Source organism: Chionomys nivalis, chromosome 22 (genome assembly GCF_950005125.1).
Source record: "Chionomys nivalis chromosome 22, mChiNiv1.1, whole genome shotgun sequence".
Lineage (NCBI taxonomy): Eukaryota > Metazoa > Chordata > Mammalia > Rodentia > Cricetidae > Chionomys > Chionomys nivalis.
In genome coordinates, this window is record NC_080107.1 from 33387548 (window position 1) to 33406592 (window position 19045).

The following is a 19045-nucleotide window of genomic DNA, read 5'->3' on the forward strand; positions in this document are numbered from 1 at the left end:
TGTGTATTTTTAGTGCAATCATCTTTATTGATAATTACTTGATACTTACTATATATGCATTGTCTGTAAGCTCCCTGGGAGCTAGGGTAAGACAGGAAATCATCTTACTTCTATTCAAGAGGGGAAAACAATTCTAAATAACAATCCAAGAATTTCCTAGACTAGATCCTGGGAGAAATACCTAAGTGGAAGAGACAGACACTGTGGTATTAGCTCTTAATATTACAGCCAGTTGCAAACATATTCCCTACATGCAGTTTAGAGTGAAGTAATGTTTAAATCAAAAAAAAAATCTAATTGATTGGTCACTATGACTGAGGGGGAGACAAGACTTAGTAACCAACTGGGGAGATGAAAATTGGATTCTGCAGACATCTGAGGAAGAAGCTAGAACAGTGATAGAACACTGTTAGTAGATAGAACAGTTCTATCATTGACATAGAACATTGTGGTATGATGACTGGTGAAGTAAAAGCTTATAGTGGGGAAGACCCATGCAGCTTAGCTTAATTGATACCTGTGGCCTTCCAGTTCATTGAGGATGTGTGTCCTTGGACTTCCTGACCAGAGTTGTAGAGACAGTACTCACTGGCACGTCATAAAAAGTATTTATGTAACATACAGGAAATAATAGAAAGTCTGGGGCAGTCAAGCTTCTCGCAAGGGGAACCTCTCTAGCAAATCATGGAACACCTACCTAATGGGAAAAATACTGAGAGCCGCTCAGTCCGGTGGAAAGAGCAGGACGGTGTAACACAGACAACGGTGCTAGCTGAAGTGACCATGGGATCTGGAGATCAAGCCGGGGGTCTTTGAATGGGCAGAGGTATCTGATCAGAGACCACATAGTGAGCAGGAGAGACCCACTAGGAAGCAGTCTCATCCTGAAAAAGGGCCCAGGAAAGTTAGGAGGTCAAGAGAGGGGTGTAGCTGCCACTGTGAGATGAGACGACCTGTGAAGAGTCACCCAGGAAAAGCACATTGCAGAAAGCTCTCATGCTAATAAGGAAAAGACATTTCAAAGACAGCAAACCCTGTGGTGCAGAGACAGGATCACAGGCCAAAACCAAAGCAAAAACACGGGTACTGCTAGCCAGGATTTTCTATGACAGAACTCCCTCCTTGCAAAGAAAAATAAGGATATCAGTATGCAAATTGCATGAAACTCTGATGTCTGTGCATCTCTATTTAAGTTCTTAATTTGATTGTTTCTAATGGCAAATTCCAGTCTGTTACTAGAAATCTTATGTAGCCCAAGTCTTTGCCCTCCATTTCCTAGCCTCATGCTGGGACACTACTTGTGTATACTCTACAAGTGGTCTTGTGATCTTTCCCCTGACATTCTTCAAGACCACGCTTCTATTTATAAGTACCACGTAGCTCAGAAGTGTCTTAAGGACATCCCTAGTACTATCTCTTGGAGATATATGCTAAGATTGTCTCTCTGCCTCTCCACTGCCCCTCATCGTGCCTCTTTCCCAGGCACTAACCTAGACTCTCAGCTCTAATCGCAATGTTTTGCTATTGCCAGAGTGCTATGCACATTGGTGTGTCTTACATGCTGTCAGCTGTAGACCCCAGCATTACAAAGGAGAACTCTACTATGGAGGTTGGCAGCATTTCTCCTTCTGCATCCCTCCTTGAAGCAGTGAACATGAAACACCTTAGCATCTTGAATGCCTCTGGGTAGAAGTACAGGAGAGATAAATTGATTAAAATTTTTAAAGATATCTATTTGAAAGGGCAAAGTATAACCATTGCTGTCAAGGGTGTGTAGAGAGAGGACTGCTGCACACTGTCAGTGGTGTGTAGAGAGAGGACTGCTGCACACTGTCAGTGGGGTGCATATTATATTACAGAAGCGATATGCAAGATGTTAGCCTTAAAAACACATATACACATAGCATTTTACAGACTGAGCAGGCTGTACTTCTGTATTTGTGAATATATTTGTAAAAATGATTAATGATAAAAGAGGCCATGAATTTGAAATAGAGCAAGGAAAGGTGTATGGAAAGGTTCTGAGGGTGAAAAGCAGAGGGGAGGAAAGGTTATAATTAGATTCTCAAGCAATAAAAGAAATAATAGCAACAAAAAATAAATAAAAACAATGCCAGGTATGGTAACATACTTGTAATCCCTGCCATTGGGAGACTAAGACAAGACAGTCAGGACTTTGAGGCTAGTCTAGAATACACAGTTCAAGTGTGCTATGACAAAACCCTGTCTTAAACAGAACCACAAAATTAAAACCAGAACTCCCTGTGATCCATTTGCCATACTAGTTGTCTATCTAAAAGGAAAGACCAGTATGTCAAAGGCACATGTTGCCCCTTCTCATTACAGTACTGTTCACAACTGCTAGTGTGTGGAGTGCCCTGTGTCTACAAACTCATAAATACATGAGGAAAACAAGTTACATATATACAGTAGAATATTCTTCAGCCAGAAAAAAAAAAGAAAGAAAGAAAGAAAGAAAGGTTGTCATTTGTATCTGAATGGATGAAACTGGAGATTTTGTTGTCAAACTGGGAACAAAAAGATTAGAATCAAGTGATCTCTTATGTGGAGTATAAAGAAGTTGATCTCAGAAACTGTGAGGGATGATAGTTAACAGAAGCCGATTTGCAAATCCATCTCTCTGCACTGCCTTCTCTGAAAGCAAGTGTAAAGGACAGAATGCAGTATAACTACCCTCCAATTACCAGTGCGGAAGGGCTTTACAAAATAAAAGGGGGAGAATACTGAAAAACCTTTTTTTTCTTTAATGACTTCTTTATTGACTCTTTGGTAGTTGCCCATTATGCACCCCATCCCATTCACCTCCTTGTCCTATCACCCGCCCACCTTCGTCTTCCTCTCATCCCTGCTGCCCCCCCCCACATAAGGAAGCAAATCAAAGCAAACAACCAAGTGAACAAAGGCAAAACAAACAAACAAAAAAATCCCACAACAAAAACGAAACACAATCCAGAACAGAAAAATCCCTTTGCTTCTTTTTTCCACCTTCTCCAACACTTCTTCATTTGTTTTGATGGCACTGGAGTCTTCAGTGTGTTCTATAGAATACCTCTTTATCCCATCAATTTTACTGTCAAATGTTCATTGCAACAAGTCCCTGGTCTGGTTCAAGACCTCTGGTTTCTGGGACACCATCATCTCTGGATCCTAACTGACCTCCTCTGGGATGTCCTGTGGCTGTCAAGTCTTGGGGATCTTGCGGGTATCCTTCCGCAGGACTAGTCTCTTTAGCAGCTCCAGCCAGACCTAGATGGGTTATGTGCTAGGGTGGGTCACCCCAAGGCCCAGCTATGGGCCTGCATAGTAACCAAACTTAGGTGAGTGGGTGGAGCAGCTCCCTTATTCACATAATTGTTGCTGGAAGGTTTGCTTAGCAAAAGAAAGACAAATGAGGTGGGGATGTGAAGAGGAGGGAAGAGAGGGAAAAATTGAGATTTCAGGAGCAAAAGGGAACAAGGGAAGTGAAAGGAAGAAATTGGCTATTATTAGTGAAGATAAATCATCCTTGAGCAAAAGCTGCACACTGTCTGTTAATGTCGGACAGAGCAAGTGAAAAGTACGTCTTAGAAATCAGATCAGATCAGTTGGTGATGACAAACGAACAGCTTAGTTGGGAAATAGAAGCCTGTGTTTGAGTAAGAAGCACATTGCAGAATTTGGAAGTGTGAGATGTTTTAAGGTCCTAGTTGGTTGGTTAATTAGTTGTTTTGTTGGTTGATTTGTTTTTATTGGAGAGATTGTCTTGTTTTGTTGAAACAGGATCACAGTATTTAACCCTAGCCTGCCTCAAACTTGAGATTCTTAGCATCCCAAGTGCTAAAATTACAGGCTCACATCCTGTGAGATAGTGTTTGTAATGAGATAGAGATAGGTTAGCAAATCCTCAGGAAGGTCAAGATGCTTGAAATGGCCTCATTGAAGAATTGTGATTATATATTGCTTCTCCATATTTATTGTCTGCCCCAACAGTAGCAGAAGCTAAGGAACGCCTGTGGCTTAATGATCTGAAAATGAAACTATGAGCTGAAGGTGCAAGCTTCCTTCCTCCTCTCAGTATGTGCAGGAAGAAAAAGACACAAAGACCAGGATGAGCAGAAAAAAAGTATGATTCTGTAGAGATAGTGTGTAAGTTCTGGTGTGAGATTCCTGTGTGGTCTCAGATGCTGGAACGGTTATATTTGATGGTCATTTGGTTGAGACATTCATGTAAGATTATGATTAGGTGCTTAAGTGGAGCATCTACAAATGCTGACTGTGCGCCACAGATGGTACTCTGATTGAAGTAAACTAGGTTATGCTGCAGTAGTGAACACTTCCACACCCCCATAGGATTTAGTTGCTTTGACAAAAGAATCGCCTTTCACCTCCATATGCCGCTGCATATGGGACAAGTCTCCATGTGACCACCTGAATGTGCTTATCTTAGCACAACATCTCTGCAGAATTTACTGAGCTATGTGGAACTGCTCTCAGATATGTTTATCTGAAGGTGATGTATGCCAGTCAGCTTGCAGTCCTTTGGCTGGAACTGGTCCTCACCCCGAGCAAGGGAGTAAATAAGGAATCTGTGTCCCCAGAAATAGAGACCTGGGTATTAATGAACACAAATAACATCTCCCGTTGCTCAACTCTGCACTTGGTACTCAGTGAACAAAGCAGGCATCATCTGCCCTTCCCACAGAACTCTGGATGCAGAGTAATATGCTTCTGGAAAGAGCGAGATTCCCCCAAGCCAGGCAGAAGCTAGATCAAAGACTGCTCAATATATACACACTTATGTGGGAAAATCAGAAATGGTAACAGTATAAGTGACAAGTATGGAGAACTTAGAAATCCTCAATAAATATTTACTGAATGAGTGCTAAGTGAGGAATAAGAAGAAATTTAGCTCTCTGAAATGAAACAGGAAAGGCAACAGAGAGAGACAGATATAGGAAGAAAAAACACATGGAAACAGTTTATGCTTTTCAAATGTTCTGAATAATATTTGGGAATAAAAGCTGTTCTTGCCGTATCTTCAGCTTCCAGGAAGCCTGAAATATTTCCCTGCTGGTCTCTTCTGCTGTAGTGGGGGTGTGGAGGAATGAATTCCCTGCCAGACTGTTCTATCCTTACCTACGCACTAGGACGGGTATGAGCAGGAAGACTGAACCCCGCCACATTGACTGAAATGTCTTGTTTATTAAAACAAGTTTGCTTGACTGGCATTTGTCAAATAGAGGTGTGGGAAAACAAATGGGAACATTTGGGTACTGAAAGGGTCAAGCCTATGAACACAGAGTTGTGGTATACTACTAGGAGTCGGTCCTTCATGTTCAAAATCATTTACATAAGCCAAGCTTATTAAAAACAAAATAGAAAACAAGGCAAAACAAACCTATAATGATAATTGGATCTATTTGTCCTGCACAAGCGAATCGTAAAACTCATGCTTCTCTACAACTCTTGGTACTATTGAATACTTAGTACTGGATGTTTTTCCATGTCCAGAAGCATAAAACATTATTTTTAATGATTGCTAAGAATTGTATCGTATGTATCAAAAATATATTTTATTGTTACCACTTTATATTTTTACAAAGTTGCCATTGTAAGTACTGCTGTTATAAATACATTATGAATTTCTGTATGTGTCTTTTTAGGCTGAATTTCATAAATTATCATTATTAGAGGAAAAGTGATGCACACATTAAGGCTTATGGTGACTATTGGCAAATTGCCCTCTAAAGACTATATCTAAGAGGACTGCAGAACAAGACTGAAATTGCCATGACATCACTAGAAATCTCTCCCCCACCTGTAGAAACCTGCTTGCTGCTCATGATCTCTAGTGACCACTTAATGTGTGTGTGTATGTGTGTGTGTGCGCGTGCACACACATGCATGTGATGATGGTGGTGGTTTTTTGGTATTTGTTTTCAAAACTACCCAGGACTTAGAATTGTTAGGTCATACTTCCCATAATGATTCCATCTCAGTCTTTACCCCTGTGTGTCTGCTTTCACTAGTCCCACCAAGTGAAGAAGTGCTACAACCAGGCAAAATTCTCACCAGTTAAAGTCTAACAGGCTGTTCCCAAAAATGAATAGAGAGTTCCCCCATGTCATGATACATTTTATAGGAACTTGAATATAAATTTTCCCTGTTTGTGAGGGATAACTTTTAACAAGTAAATATCCACTTTATGTTCAACTGTATTTATGACTGAAACAAAATGAAACAGGATTCACACCAGTCTGTTTTCTGTTCTTATGCAAAATGATTATTGAATATTAAAAGCTTTGTCTACCTACAAAAGATCTAAAGTTTGTGGTAGATTGCAATGCATTTGTTTTGTATAGAAGCGATGAAAATGTTTGTTCATCAATCCTACTGCCTTTTAAATTCTGGAAGTTTTTGGGAACTGCGCTCTTTACCCAGCTAAGTCTCATCTCACCTACAAACTGCACCTCTTTTTATGTTTCTATGAGTGTGCCCGCCCCTACCCGGACCCTCCCCCAAACACACACATGAGACAATATTTAGAATACACGATATACCAGGGATCTGTAGCCAGATTTTTGGAACACCAAATGAAAAATTTAGAGAACTGAGTGGCTAGATTTCCCTACAGTGTTACTCTCTCTTTACACTGTATTATGTTATATTGTTTCCATCCTTTTCATCTAAGTATCTCCAAGAGAATCAGACTAAAAGAGCATTTCACAGATAAGGTGGCAGTTATTTGATTGATATGGTTGAAGACTGCATATGGTATATTCTTTCCTCTCAAACTGTTTGGAGTCTTTGTTCTTGCCCACAGCGGTAGTATATATGAAAACTATCCAAACACTTCCCAATGGTACATGTATATAATACACATCATCTTAAAAAGCAATGAACATTTTGCCATTGCATCCTTTATTATTTGAAGTAAATCAAACTGAGAGACATAGCACTTAAAACAAATTGTTTGAGAACTCTAATTTTATAAGATCTTACAGTTTCATAAGATTATAAATGTTGTTTTAAAATGTTAATTAGAAGATGCATTTGTTTTAATTCATGATACTGAAAATATTGACTAAATTGTGAATTAACACATTAAGGGGTACAGATGTCATTTTTCATGAGGTTTCCCGAATGATGTAATGTTCATATTTCATATAGCAGTTTAATAATTTTACAGATTTATTTTATATAATTAGTAAATGAGAAATTCAATTGCTAGTATATAGCTATTTTCTGTAATGAAAAACTCAAATTTCTGAATTATAAATGAAAAACAAATATTTTGAAGACATCTGGTCTACATCTGTCTGGAATAAGATAATTTAAAAATAGTATAAATAAATGCAAGAAATACTGTAATATTCACACCTTAGAATGTTAAAAAATTATTCCATTTAAATATGATTTGTTGAAGGGTATTTTTCTTTAATTTTAGTATCTTTTAATCTCTCATTCTGTCATTAGAAAAGACTGACAAACTGAAGAAGCCTTGGATACTTTTCATGCCTGTGCTCGAGGATGGTGTGTTCCTCCCTCCAGACTCCTTTACATGTCGGCCAGCCTCCATGCTCTGAGCTAGATTCAAACTTATCCAACCCTTTTATTGCATTGTCATTTTCTACTGAGTTATTGAAAATAAGAGATTTATTAAATCATGTGCTCCTGGTCAGCATAGTGAGGCTGAGGACTATGGCGAGGCCCTCATTCCTGTTAAAAGGCAAACCTCGGCTCCTTCCTCATGATGATGAATGAAGAATAATCCTTTCATGATTTTTTTAAAGAAAATAAATTTGTGTTTAGTGAAAAATTAGCAATTTGGAAGGAAAAAATACTATATACTTCTCTTACTCTTCCTTAAAAATACAAAAGCAAGACGAATTTCACCTCCAATAAAAGGTCCTTTTCTAATGCATCAGCGGAGCTGAGTTTGATTCTGAGAGCAGGTCAGGATGTGAGGGGCTTCCTCAGCGGCACAGGATCTTGACGGGAACTGGCAGCATGTGAGTAAACCCTGAGTTAACACTAGGTGTGTTTTCTGTTTATTACAGGGAGCACGACAAAGATCCAGAGAGTTTTTTTAAGGTATTAATGCATCTAAAGAACTTAGGACTCAACTTCCATGTCTCTGTCCTTGGAGAAACTTTTACAGATGTCCCAGGTACCTGTTTTGAATTTTCTAGTGTGTGTTTGTTTGTTTGTATTGTTTTTATAGAGAGACATGAGCTCTCCAACTGAAGTATTAATTTCTTCTTTGTTAGAATAATCAAGATGAGCACTGTTAACCAAGATTATATGACAGCATTAAAGTCTGATTCAATTAAAAGAAACCACTTAAGTAAGCATTCTTTGATTTAAGTTGAGAAGAAGCAGTCATCTCTCTTATCAAATATGTTTATACAATGTATTTTCTGTAAACAAAATATATTGCTTTGGGCATCTTATTGGTACAGAGAGTGAAACTTATAATTGAATGTACGACCTCTCACCTCTGGGGTCACAGTTTTGCATCCTGCTCGTGTTGGTAATGGTCACCATCTGTTAGGTGCCCTGTGTAAAGCATTTGGGCATCTAGCTTAGATGTGGGGTGGGCCTTAGCCCATAGCATTGTTGTCATTAGTCTATACCTCTGTACTGAGCTGAAGGAAGTTAAGGTGGAAGCTGTCGCTAGCAGAGCCTCTCATTCCTTAAGCTAAACAACACCTTCTCAGGGTCATTTCTTTTACCTTGTATCCCTGTCTTATATGATGGGGTCAGTAAAATGTGGAATTTGACACCTCTCTTAAGCATTTGTGTTTGTTTTTTTACAACCTGGGTTGTGAGCGTTGTTTTAAAACCAAGCAACAACAAAGGTTCAGACATAGTCTTGTTGAGCAGTGTCTTGCTGTGCTGTGTTCTGACACTGAAAGGCTGCCTTAGCGCACACCCCTCTGGGCAGTGTTTCCTGGTTGTGCCTCAGTATCAGGAACTGCAGCTAGCCTGTCCTAATCGGCCTCATCTATTGGCTTGCCTTCTGCCTTCTGCATTTTGCAGGGTATGCACCAAACCTTGCTCTCTGCTCCCCTTAGGAACCAAGCTTCTGTGGACCCTGTCTGCCTGTTGGCTTCTAGTTTATCATTTCGGTCTCTCCTCTGGAGTATGTTCTTTGAAGTTCCCCATGTTCTCCTAGCACAGTGCTTTCCTTCACAGTGCTTTCTGTTATCTGTCACCTTCACAGCATGTGCAGAGTCGCTCGTGCTTAGAATGGAGCTTACAGGAGGCTACTAGAGACGGGATCTGTCCTGTTCATTACTATCTCCAAAACACTGACCAGTGGTGTTCTAGAGGTCGGCAATACTTATTAAATAAATAGCAACGTAATTCATGCTCCCTCTCATCTGGGAATTTATAGTTGTGTGTGAGAGAGAGAGCATTTATGTGTAAACACAGAAAACAGAGAGGGGACCAAGTCAACACAGTTATGCATGAGCAATGACACATGGAACTTAGAGGGTTAACAGTGAACTAGTGTATTAATAACCACAGCTACCAGAATAGCCAAAAATAAAAGATTAAGTTATTCCAAACAGGGGAAAGCACACCAAAGCAAACATTTTAGAAACTGTATTTAAAGGAAGCAAATTCCAATGAGTAATGCTGTGGCATCATTAATGTGAGTGGAATAAGGGGATTCTACAGTGCGGTGTAGTAAGTTAATACTGTCTTCCTCAGACAAGGGAGTGCCCAGATAAGAAGAATGTTGATCACTAAAGCAAATGAGGTGCAATTAGGCAGAGTCTGTATGAGAGGCTCTGATGGGGACCCAGGGTGACTGCAGCAGTGGCAGAGAGACGAGTGAGGGGACTGTGTAAGAGGAAAACAGAGAAGAATTGGTAGGTGGACAATTGTACAGAAAGAAGGAAAGAAAAAAATGCCAACTTTCATAGTTGGTGAATTCAGTTTGTGTGTGCCACCAATGACTGCTTGCGGATGGACTGGCAGAAGATGCTAGAGGAAATGCCTGAGAGGTTTCTGAACCAGCCTCACCACAGTATAATCTTAGCCCCCTTTGTGAAGCAGGCTCGAGTTTTCCTTCAAGCAGCACATCCGTGGGTACTTTTAGGATCTTTACTCTTCCCATCCCACACACTGCCTTTGAGCTATGTGGTGTTGAGGAAAACAGCAGCTGGGATGCAGTACAGTCCTTCCAGTGTGCTGTGGAATCTATAAGAAAGAATACCATGCTTTCTGTCTACATGCTTCTTTACTTCCACTTTATGTCTTAGCCACTGGTCCATGTGTCATGATGGGAAGCAGCCCTCCATGGCCAACATACTTCTGCTTGTTTATCATGGACTGCAAATACTGAAGGACTGAATGTATCTGGTTGCTCTCCAGGTTGTGTCTTTTGAAAGCCATGTAGCCTTTATCCCATGGCCATTCTGTATAACTTCCGTCATTCTTGTCATTCCTCTGGCGTATTTAACAAATGCTCACATGGCACTTACTGTATCCCAGCTACTATTATTATTCTAAGCCACTCTTCACACACTCCTGTTCGAGATCAGCTCCAGTTTTTTCTTTCTTGGAGAACCTGGGTAATAAAGAAACCAAGTAAGTTCATACAACTAAATGAAACTCTAACTGTGTATGCTGTTCATTCAGAGTTTTGTGTACTTGTTTCCTGACTCAACATAATCTAACTTAAGGAGGTAATTTTTCCCTAACCCACATCTAACAATCCTACCTTCCACGCAATCATAAGCATTATATATACTACTAACTGCTTATTTGACAGGTAGAGAAATAGTGACTCTGGGTGTCAGTTACGCCTATAAGTCATTTTTTACATTCGTGTAAAAAGAGAATATGATGTAGAAACATTGGATGATTTTCTCCAACCTGATCCTGTAACAGCAAGATAGGTTCCTGCACACTTGTAATACCAGTGCTCCAGTTGCTGATGGAAGAGGATCTCTAATTCTGGGTCAGCCTGAGCTATGTAGGGAGACCATGTCTCCAAACACACATTCCCTTTATGTCACCACAAAGCACAGAGGAGAAAATGCCACTGCTAAGTGAAGACACCAGTGCCAACAAGATACTGCTATCAACACTAAATTTCCTCTGAAAATTTTAAGACTATGGTGTAACTTTGTGTGGTTTCACTACAAGCAAAAGTAATTTTACAAAAATCATTTTCCTGGAAAGTGTCACAAAATTAAGAAGGTCCATTAAGTTTTATAACCCTGTGAGTCATAACTCTTTTGTATCCTTTTTTAAACTTTTGTTACTTTTTACAAAAGAGGAGGAAACACAGGGATGGCTGGTGACTTATCCCCTCCTCCCTGCTGGCTATACTGCGCAGTGCAGGAAGAGCCAGGCCAGGAGCTGAGCAGGTCATCACCTCCATCCCTTAGGGTTGCTGTGCTTGTGAGCACACCTGTTTTGAGTATCTCTGCCGTGCCAGTCACTGCAAGTAGGCTAACTGATCAAATAGGAGGCATGGTCTATCTCATGGGTAGAACATGGTTTGCTGCTTCATTGATCACTTCTGGAACATTGTTTCCAATGTTAATTGATCATTCAGCATGTGCCTGGCTCTGTCCTGCCTCCATTGCTTTTACTTAGTCTTCACAATAAACCCTGAAAATTGGGCAGCATTGGGATTGCTATTTATGAGAAAAGTAAGATCACAAAGAAGTGAAGTTTCGCCAATCCGTGATCCAAACATTATGCAGTCTCCAAGGCCAATGCTTAGCCTGCATGCACTTTTTGTGGGGTTCTAGACCTCTGTCCATTTCACATGGAAGCACACAGGAGGTATTGTTATAGGGAGCCTGGTCACTCCTGCGTGTCAGTTCCGTGTCCTTTGATAAACCTTTTGCAAATGGAAAGCCATTTTTTAAAGCCTTCAAATCTATGTCCTAAATATATTTCACCCCTAAGGCATTAAAGTGTCTTCATCACAAGAAACTTAGCACAACAAAATATGAAGTAGAAAAATAGCCCACATAATATTTAGCATCATAGTAATTTAGTATTGCTCAAATTACAAAATAACTTTGTCATACTAGAATAGTACAAATTGCATATATTATCAAGTTTAGAGAAATATACTTTGAATCAAAATCTTAAAGAGTTATGGAGGGATAAAAAACATATTTTCTGTGCACAACATTGTGAAGTCAGACAAGTTCTGAGTGATTTGCATTATGTTTCAACACAAGTAACCTGGATTTAATATAATTTTTAAAAGTTCTTCTCAACTCTCAGCTCTTAAATTAAAATAATCTAGGCTACACTAAGGTGGAGAAAACCTTAAAATTGCAATGCCTTAAAACACAAAATAAATGTTTCTTGTCTACACCGTGTGTTTACGCAGATGAGTGGGGGTGCACTGACCATGACAGTCAGTGAGGACCCTAGCTGATAAACACATACTAACCATCATCCGAAGTATTACCAGCTACCCGAAGAACTACCAAACTCACTCCCCCAGGTCACCAAGCAGCTGCACTAGCTTGGAAATAGCACTGGGCTCTGCTCCTCTTTAGCCAGAACTTCAAGGTACTACTGCTCAGTCCTAAGGAAATCCAGTCCTGCTCTCTGACCAAAAAAATAAAAAAATTAAAAAAACAGGAAATGGAAAGAATTAGAAGAACATCAGAGCTCATTAATGTACACCATGATCTGTAGCTCCACAGAGAGGAAGCCATTCCTCATCCAGGTAAATCTAGTCCAGTTGATGGAGAGTTTACAAATGTGTGGGCATTGCCTGCTGTCTTCTTGTTGAAAGAAACATGACCGCATCTGAAGATTCATCTGGTAATTCATACCCTTTAAGAGGGAACCTTTATGGAGGATAAGTAGTCTGAAATAGGGTAGGTTCTTCTAATTGTTTTGGCACTTTACAAAACTCATAGAGATTGTCAACCAGGAGTGCTTTCCCTCCATCCCTGAGGACATTTGGCAACATCCACACACAGTTCTGTCATAACTGTTGGGCCAGGGGTTAGCTCCTGCCAAATAGGGTATCAGTTATTCTTCCAAACATTCTAGAAAGTACAGGGTCAACCCAACTTCAAAAGCATACCTAACCTAATAAAAATATCAGCAGCACCAAGACTGAGAAGGTATGATTGCAAAACACGTTAGAATTGGGTCCTAGAGTTTTCCAGATAAACCTCGGCTAACTCAATTGTGTGATAAAAAGGACAAGGGAAAGAAAAATAATAAAACCGCCTTCTCTATTTCCATGAATTTTTATGAAGATTTTCATAGAAGTAGGTAATTTGGGGAAAGTGCTAAAGTACTATGCAAATTTTATTATAAGATTAGGGGACTTCTCTTCAGAGCTTATGTTTGGAATGAGTTTCTGAAATCCCTTTTAGAGCCAAAAAAGACATTGAGGGTGCTGTATCTCTAACATTCATTATTATTCAAACAATTAAAAGGTTATTCTGCTCTATAAACAATCTGCATCTAGTTTCATGTTTAAAGGCAACCTGAAAGCCTAGGAACTCTTCAGTGCACATGTTTTGAGTGTTGGCCAGTTCTCATGACAAGGTCACATTGTTAGCCCTTGAGATGACTTTTTTTTTAGTAAATGCTTTAGATATCAAGTCAATGGAATGTGTTTGTATACTTTATAATTTCCCACAAATTGTAATTCTACACAAAATATTCTTTTGTATGAGCAGCCAAGGCTTTATGTATAATTCTTCCTTATTACAGATATGGTGCTTTCTCCAAATCAGTTTTAGCTTGAGACATTTGGGCAGCCAAAAGGTCTGAAGAAAACTGAAAACCTGAAGCATGGTTTTGGCAGGCAGAAGCTATTCTGGTTCCCCTGTAATTTAGGTCAAGAGTGGTGTGTGGAAGGCTTCTGGGGAGCATCTGGCCTGGCAGTAGTTACGAACTGTGATCTTGTCGTGGTCCTGGTTCTTAGCTCTGGAGTCAAATGCTAGATAATCACGTGGCAGTTTCCTCCCCTCCCACCTCCTGTTCCCTCAGCTCCCAGCTACCGTCTCGTTTTCAGCAGTGTGACTGTACCAAAAAGTCAATTCTAGAAAGGTCTAGGTAGACAAACCACATTAATGTAAAATTTTTACATTGGTCTGAAAATCAAGCCCAATACAAAGTAGTCTGTCAAGTAGTTAATGTTGAATCATAAGATTATATGCGATATGAAAGAAAGTCTGCTAGTAAGAGAAAAGCGAATGAACTCTACTCTATCAAGACCACACCATCCCACCAGCCAGTCCTCTTTCTGAGTGTGTTTTTACTCTCTATTTATTGCCTTGACATGAAGTTGTTTACCAGCTGTGTCTTATGTTCATATAATGTATTGTGAATATCAAGAGAAGAAAATTCCCTAGGAGTTTACAGTCTGATTTGAAAACAACAAAAAAAGGTTTATGTTTACATTTTATTATGGCATGCCCTTATTTATTTATAACTTATTCATAATTTTGGATATACTTTTTATGAACAACCTTTTTTTAATGAACAACTTTTAAGGCAATCTAACATACTGACACCCCAAATGTATAGTGGAGAAAAATGACTTATTAACTCCATTTTAGACGCACAGGTGTAAATGAACAGCTCAGTACATGGAACTGCCTTCACGTGGCTCCCAGAAGGAAGCATGTGAGAAGGTCTTTTTCTCAGGAATTTGAAACCCAAACTGAGTGGAATTTTTTTTACCAGTCTTATGGTGAAATGAAGAAGTCAAACCACCAGTGGCAAAAATGAAATGAAATGAAAATGGGTTTGCTCCTGACAGAAAAAAAAAAATACCATGTATATTTTTCATAGCGGAAATGGTTGTATATCTTAAGATACCTTATAAACTTAGCAAGAGTCCAGTTAGGGTGCCATAGTATTACTAATATGTCCACACAAAACTGCTGTGAATATTTTACAAAGTAAATAAATAAAAGAGCAAAATGTCAAAGATACCACGTACAGAAGAACTGCAGCAGCAAACCTTGCCTGTCAGATCCAGAACATGTATGAAATGGTACCTTTAGAGTGCTTTCCCGACTCACGGCCATGCGAGCAGAAGGCTCAGCAGAGAGAGAGGATTCAGAAGCGGACTGAGGCATATGTATTCTTAATAGCCAACAAGCAGGGTGACAAACCAATTCCGGCTTAAAATCTGATGGGTCTTTTTCTTAGTGAAAACAAGAAACTGGTTAATAAATTAGTAACATCCACGAAGTAAAAATAGCCAAAGAATTTGTACATTATATATTTTATATATTTATGCTTCAACACTTATATGAATATATATGAACATGAAATAAATGAAGCACATGTTGTAAATATGTCATAGAGATAAAGGCTTGTGATGGCAGAAGCACATTGTCACTCTTTTTCCATACTGTGCTGGGCTGTTAGCTGCCATCTCACTCTATCCCAACAACCCTCAGTAGGTCCAACTTGTTTCTGATGCAGGGGTGAGAAACTAAGGCTTCAGTTAAGTAACTTGCTGAAGGTCATGTAGCTGATAAACAATAGAGGGAATGATTTGAGAAGAAATAAATATCACATCAAATTTTAAGGGGAAACCTATAATTTTCCAGTAATAAAATAAATGTAAATTCATAGGATTTATGAGTAAGCAGTTATATCCACCAAAGCAACAAAAGCAATGGTATATCATAACTAAGACCAGCCAACATGTGGGGTAACATCCGCATCAGGATTCGGACAGGATAAATGATTTTCCTGAGCCATGTAAATTAATATACTTCTGTTTTTCTCAGTAATTTCACATCACAAATTGCATCTAGTAGTTTTCAAGGTAGAGGAATACCCTCATTCCCTTCTCTGCCTTCCCATGGCTAACAGAACCCAGAGGTCCTGTTCCTCCCTGACCCACAACTCACCACTGCCTCTGTCAGTCTCGCCCCATTTCCTGAACCCTCACCTCCTGCAAAGAGCTCACATTAGTTCCCAGACCTGGGCCTTTGTACGTTCAGTTTGTCCACCCAGTGTCAGCGTTCTTCCTAAGCCCACAACGCCCGAGAGCAGACTTGTAATACGTCCATGTTGTAGACTTTCTGTAGGGTGCACTTCAATTTCTTTTGTAGCAAGGGAGCTTCCTTGCAACCCTTCCCCAGCCTAGTGTCTTAGTTCTCATTCTTCTTACCACTTCATGAATGCGACTGTTTTTTACCCACCCTGTTGTCTTGTGTTATTCACTGCTTCAAGTTCTCTGTTCCTTCCCCTGTAGGCACACTCATACCCTTTCCCATCCTGACAAAGTCCCAAGTCTAGTGAAGTCTCTCTCCCACCCTTTCCTCTTCACCTCCATATTGGCACCCATACTGATTCCTTCACCTGCTGACTCACATCACACTGCCCTATGGTCATTTGACATTTGGCTGCTGGCACGAGTTCATAGCAGAGCTCCACAGAAGACAGTTTCTAGGTTTTTAGTGCCATTTCCAGGATGAGCTACACCGAAGAGTCAGGGCACTCCACACTTCAACCCCACTGTTGAGAGTGAAGTTCCTAGTCAGTGGCTGAGCAGCTCCTTCCTAGAAAAGCCTTGTTAGTTCTGCCCATCCTTCCTTCTGAACGCCGGAGACATTCTCAGTGCATGCATGTAGCCGCTCACTCTCATTTCTCAGTGCAGCGTCCTGTGAGAGTCTGTGCTGTAACTACGGTCACTCCCAAGCGTGCCATACCTTGGCTTATTGTCTCCTAGTCCTGCAGCTCCTCTGAGTGGGATATGTGTAATTTCTACTAGAACCAGAAGATGCAGAGCCAGCCTGAAGACAAGATCATTTTCCATCCTACCAGGGGGAAGACCGCGAAGATAATATGTTCCGGAATACAACTCCCAAAACATCTCTCAAGAAATTGTTCTCAGAAGTTATAGCTGTGTGAACATCACTGAGGATAAAAAATGTTCTTTCATTTTCATAAAATGGTCTCAAAGTTTGTGAGAAATGTACATTTGAGAAAGATACATGGAAATCAGTTAATAAATGGAAAAGATCAAGACATTAATAGGCAAATAGGAATGTGGGAATAGAAGGAACTATGAAAGCTTGTAACAGCATCCATGGCTTAGATGTGCTGAAACACAGGAAAAAGAGCTTCTCTGTAGGCAGGAGAGCTAAGACTATAACCCCACCCAGTGCTTTGGTGCTTCACTCTTGTGTTCCTGCATTTGTATATTGTCGTAATTTGGACTGTGACATGGTCACAGTAATATTTTCCCCACTCTGAGACCAGAGGAAGACCCGTGTTCCAGCCTAACTGTTTCGTGAGCCTCTTGGCTGCAGAGTCTGACAGAAAGAACACAATGGGGAGTGTGCATCTGGACCCATGCACTGAGCTTTTCCAGCTCTCTTTCCGTTGGCCTCTGCTGTTCCATTTTCAAACGGAAGGCATCAGTTCTTTGCTCTTATGAAAGGGATGCCACCAGGAGCTGGGAAGGCTAGCTGTCTGGTTCAGCCTCATTTCACTCACCTGTACACCAGCTCTTCAAAGGAGCTGGGACTAGGAAGTGCTTTGGAGACAGGGATTCTCAACTTCAAATGTGGTTCACATTACCACTTGAAAACACTTTATGAAATGTAAAAGAAAATAATTAGTATCATAATGATGCTTTTTCAAAACACATTTCTTATCATTCTGATGCCTATCACTGTTCTCCAGCATTGTCCAGGCAGGGCTGTTCCTGTCCCTCCTCTGTGATTCCATCCCATCACTGCCTATCATTTTCTCTCCCACCTCCAGGTACGAAAAGACTTCTTTCCCACCAAATCCATCCTTTCCACTGTCCATCACCACAAGCAGCTCACCAACTGAAAGACCTGGATAAATCCAGACCCCTCTTAGCAGAAAAAATAGGGCCAAAAATCTAAGCAGGAAGAGAAGAGCCAAAAATCTAGGTTAGCCGGTTCCGTGACTCTGTTTTAGGAAGATAAAGTTAGATTATAATCTTGAGAAACAGGTAGTTACCCCCTTGTGATTATCACTGGTATTTTCGGAATTTTTCAATGATCACTGGTATCTAAAATTTTCCAATGATGCCCTCCCTACCCTCTTTGGATTACTGAGTTGTGGTTTTTTTTCCCTTAAATACCCCTTCTCCCAGCTACTTGGGGTCATACTCTCTACCCCTGCATGAGAAATGGGTTTCGGCCCCAGTGCACTGGCTCCTGTCCTCTCAGTAAACCTCATGGATGGTCGCTCGTGAGTTCCTGGGGGGGGTGGTCGTGGTGTGACTTGAGTGAGAATCTCCCCACTACGGAGGTCTTTCATAACAACACCATATCTAATTCAAATTTTAAGAGATATGATTTCTTTCTTATGTCTTTCTCCTATCTTTAACAACCAAATACAGATTCATTTATCTGTCCTTCCCAGATAACTGTAGTGTCCCTTGTCTATGGGAAATACCTTCCCAGATCTCCAAATCTTGGAATGTGGATAGTATATGGTGCCGGGGGGGGGGGGGTGTATGAGAGAGACTTTACATTTTAACTAAACAGTATGGCTATAACTTTTACAATTTGGGGTTTAATAGCCAAACTATCACGAATTTTCCCTGCTTTACAATTTCATGGATAGGTTCATTCTTGCTACAGATTTTAGCAAAATGCCACAAAAGATTTTTTTTTTTTTTAATTTCCTTGTTGCAAATTTTCACCTTTTCCTTACAGTGCTCCTTTGACATTGGCAAACCCAAATCACCAGCGTCCATCCTGTTTCACTGTGTAGCATTATTCAGTAAGTTAAAGGTTATTTGAATGCAAGCAGGACTAACACTGCAGTCCATCTGACAACCAAACCAGCAGATCAGCTTCTAAGTGGCTGATGGGTGGGGACACAGTGAAGCAAGGGAGTGGAAGAGCAAAGCACACCCTGTGAGCTTTTACAGCGCTGTCGTCAGTTCAGAATGGTGCACAGTGTAACACTTATTTCTAGAATTTGCAATTTAAAAATTTTCAAATCTCAGTGACAATAGGTAATTAACTGAAACTGCTAAAAGTAAAATTATGGATAAACGAGCTAACTCTGCCTTTGT

At 40.2% G+C, this 19045-nt stretch overlaps 1 protein-coding gene across 11 annotated transcripts in view; it reads left to right on the top strand.

Annotated features, from left to right (window-relative positions):
* The window catches only part of Gtdc1 (glycosyltransferase like domain containing 1), a 338560-nt gene that overhangs the window by 305506 nt on the left and 14009 nt on the right, over positions 1–19045 (top strand). For all 11 annotated transcript variants that reach the window (XM_057755265.1, XM_057755266.1, XM_057755262.1 and 8 more), the window contains one exon: positions 8061–8170. In XM_057755265.1, coding sequence (XP_057611248.1) covers positions 8061–8170 — 110 coding nt within the window. The remainder of the gene's footprint in view (positions 1–8060; positions 8171–19045) is intronic.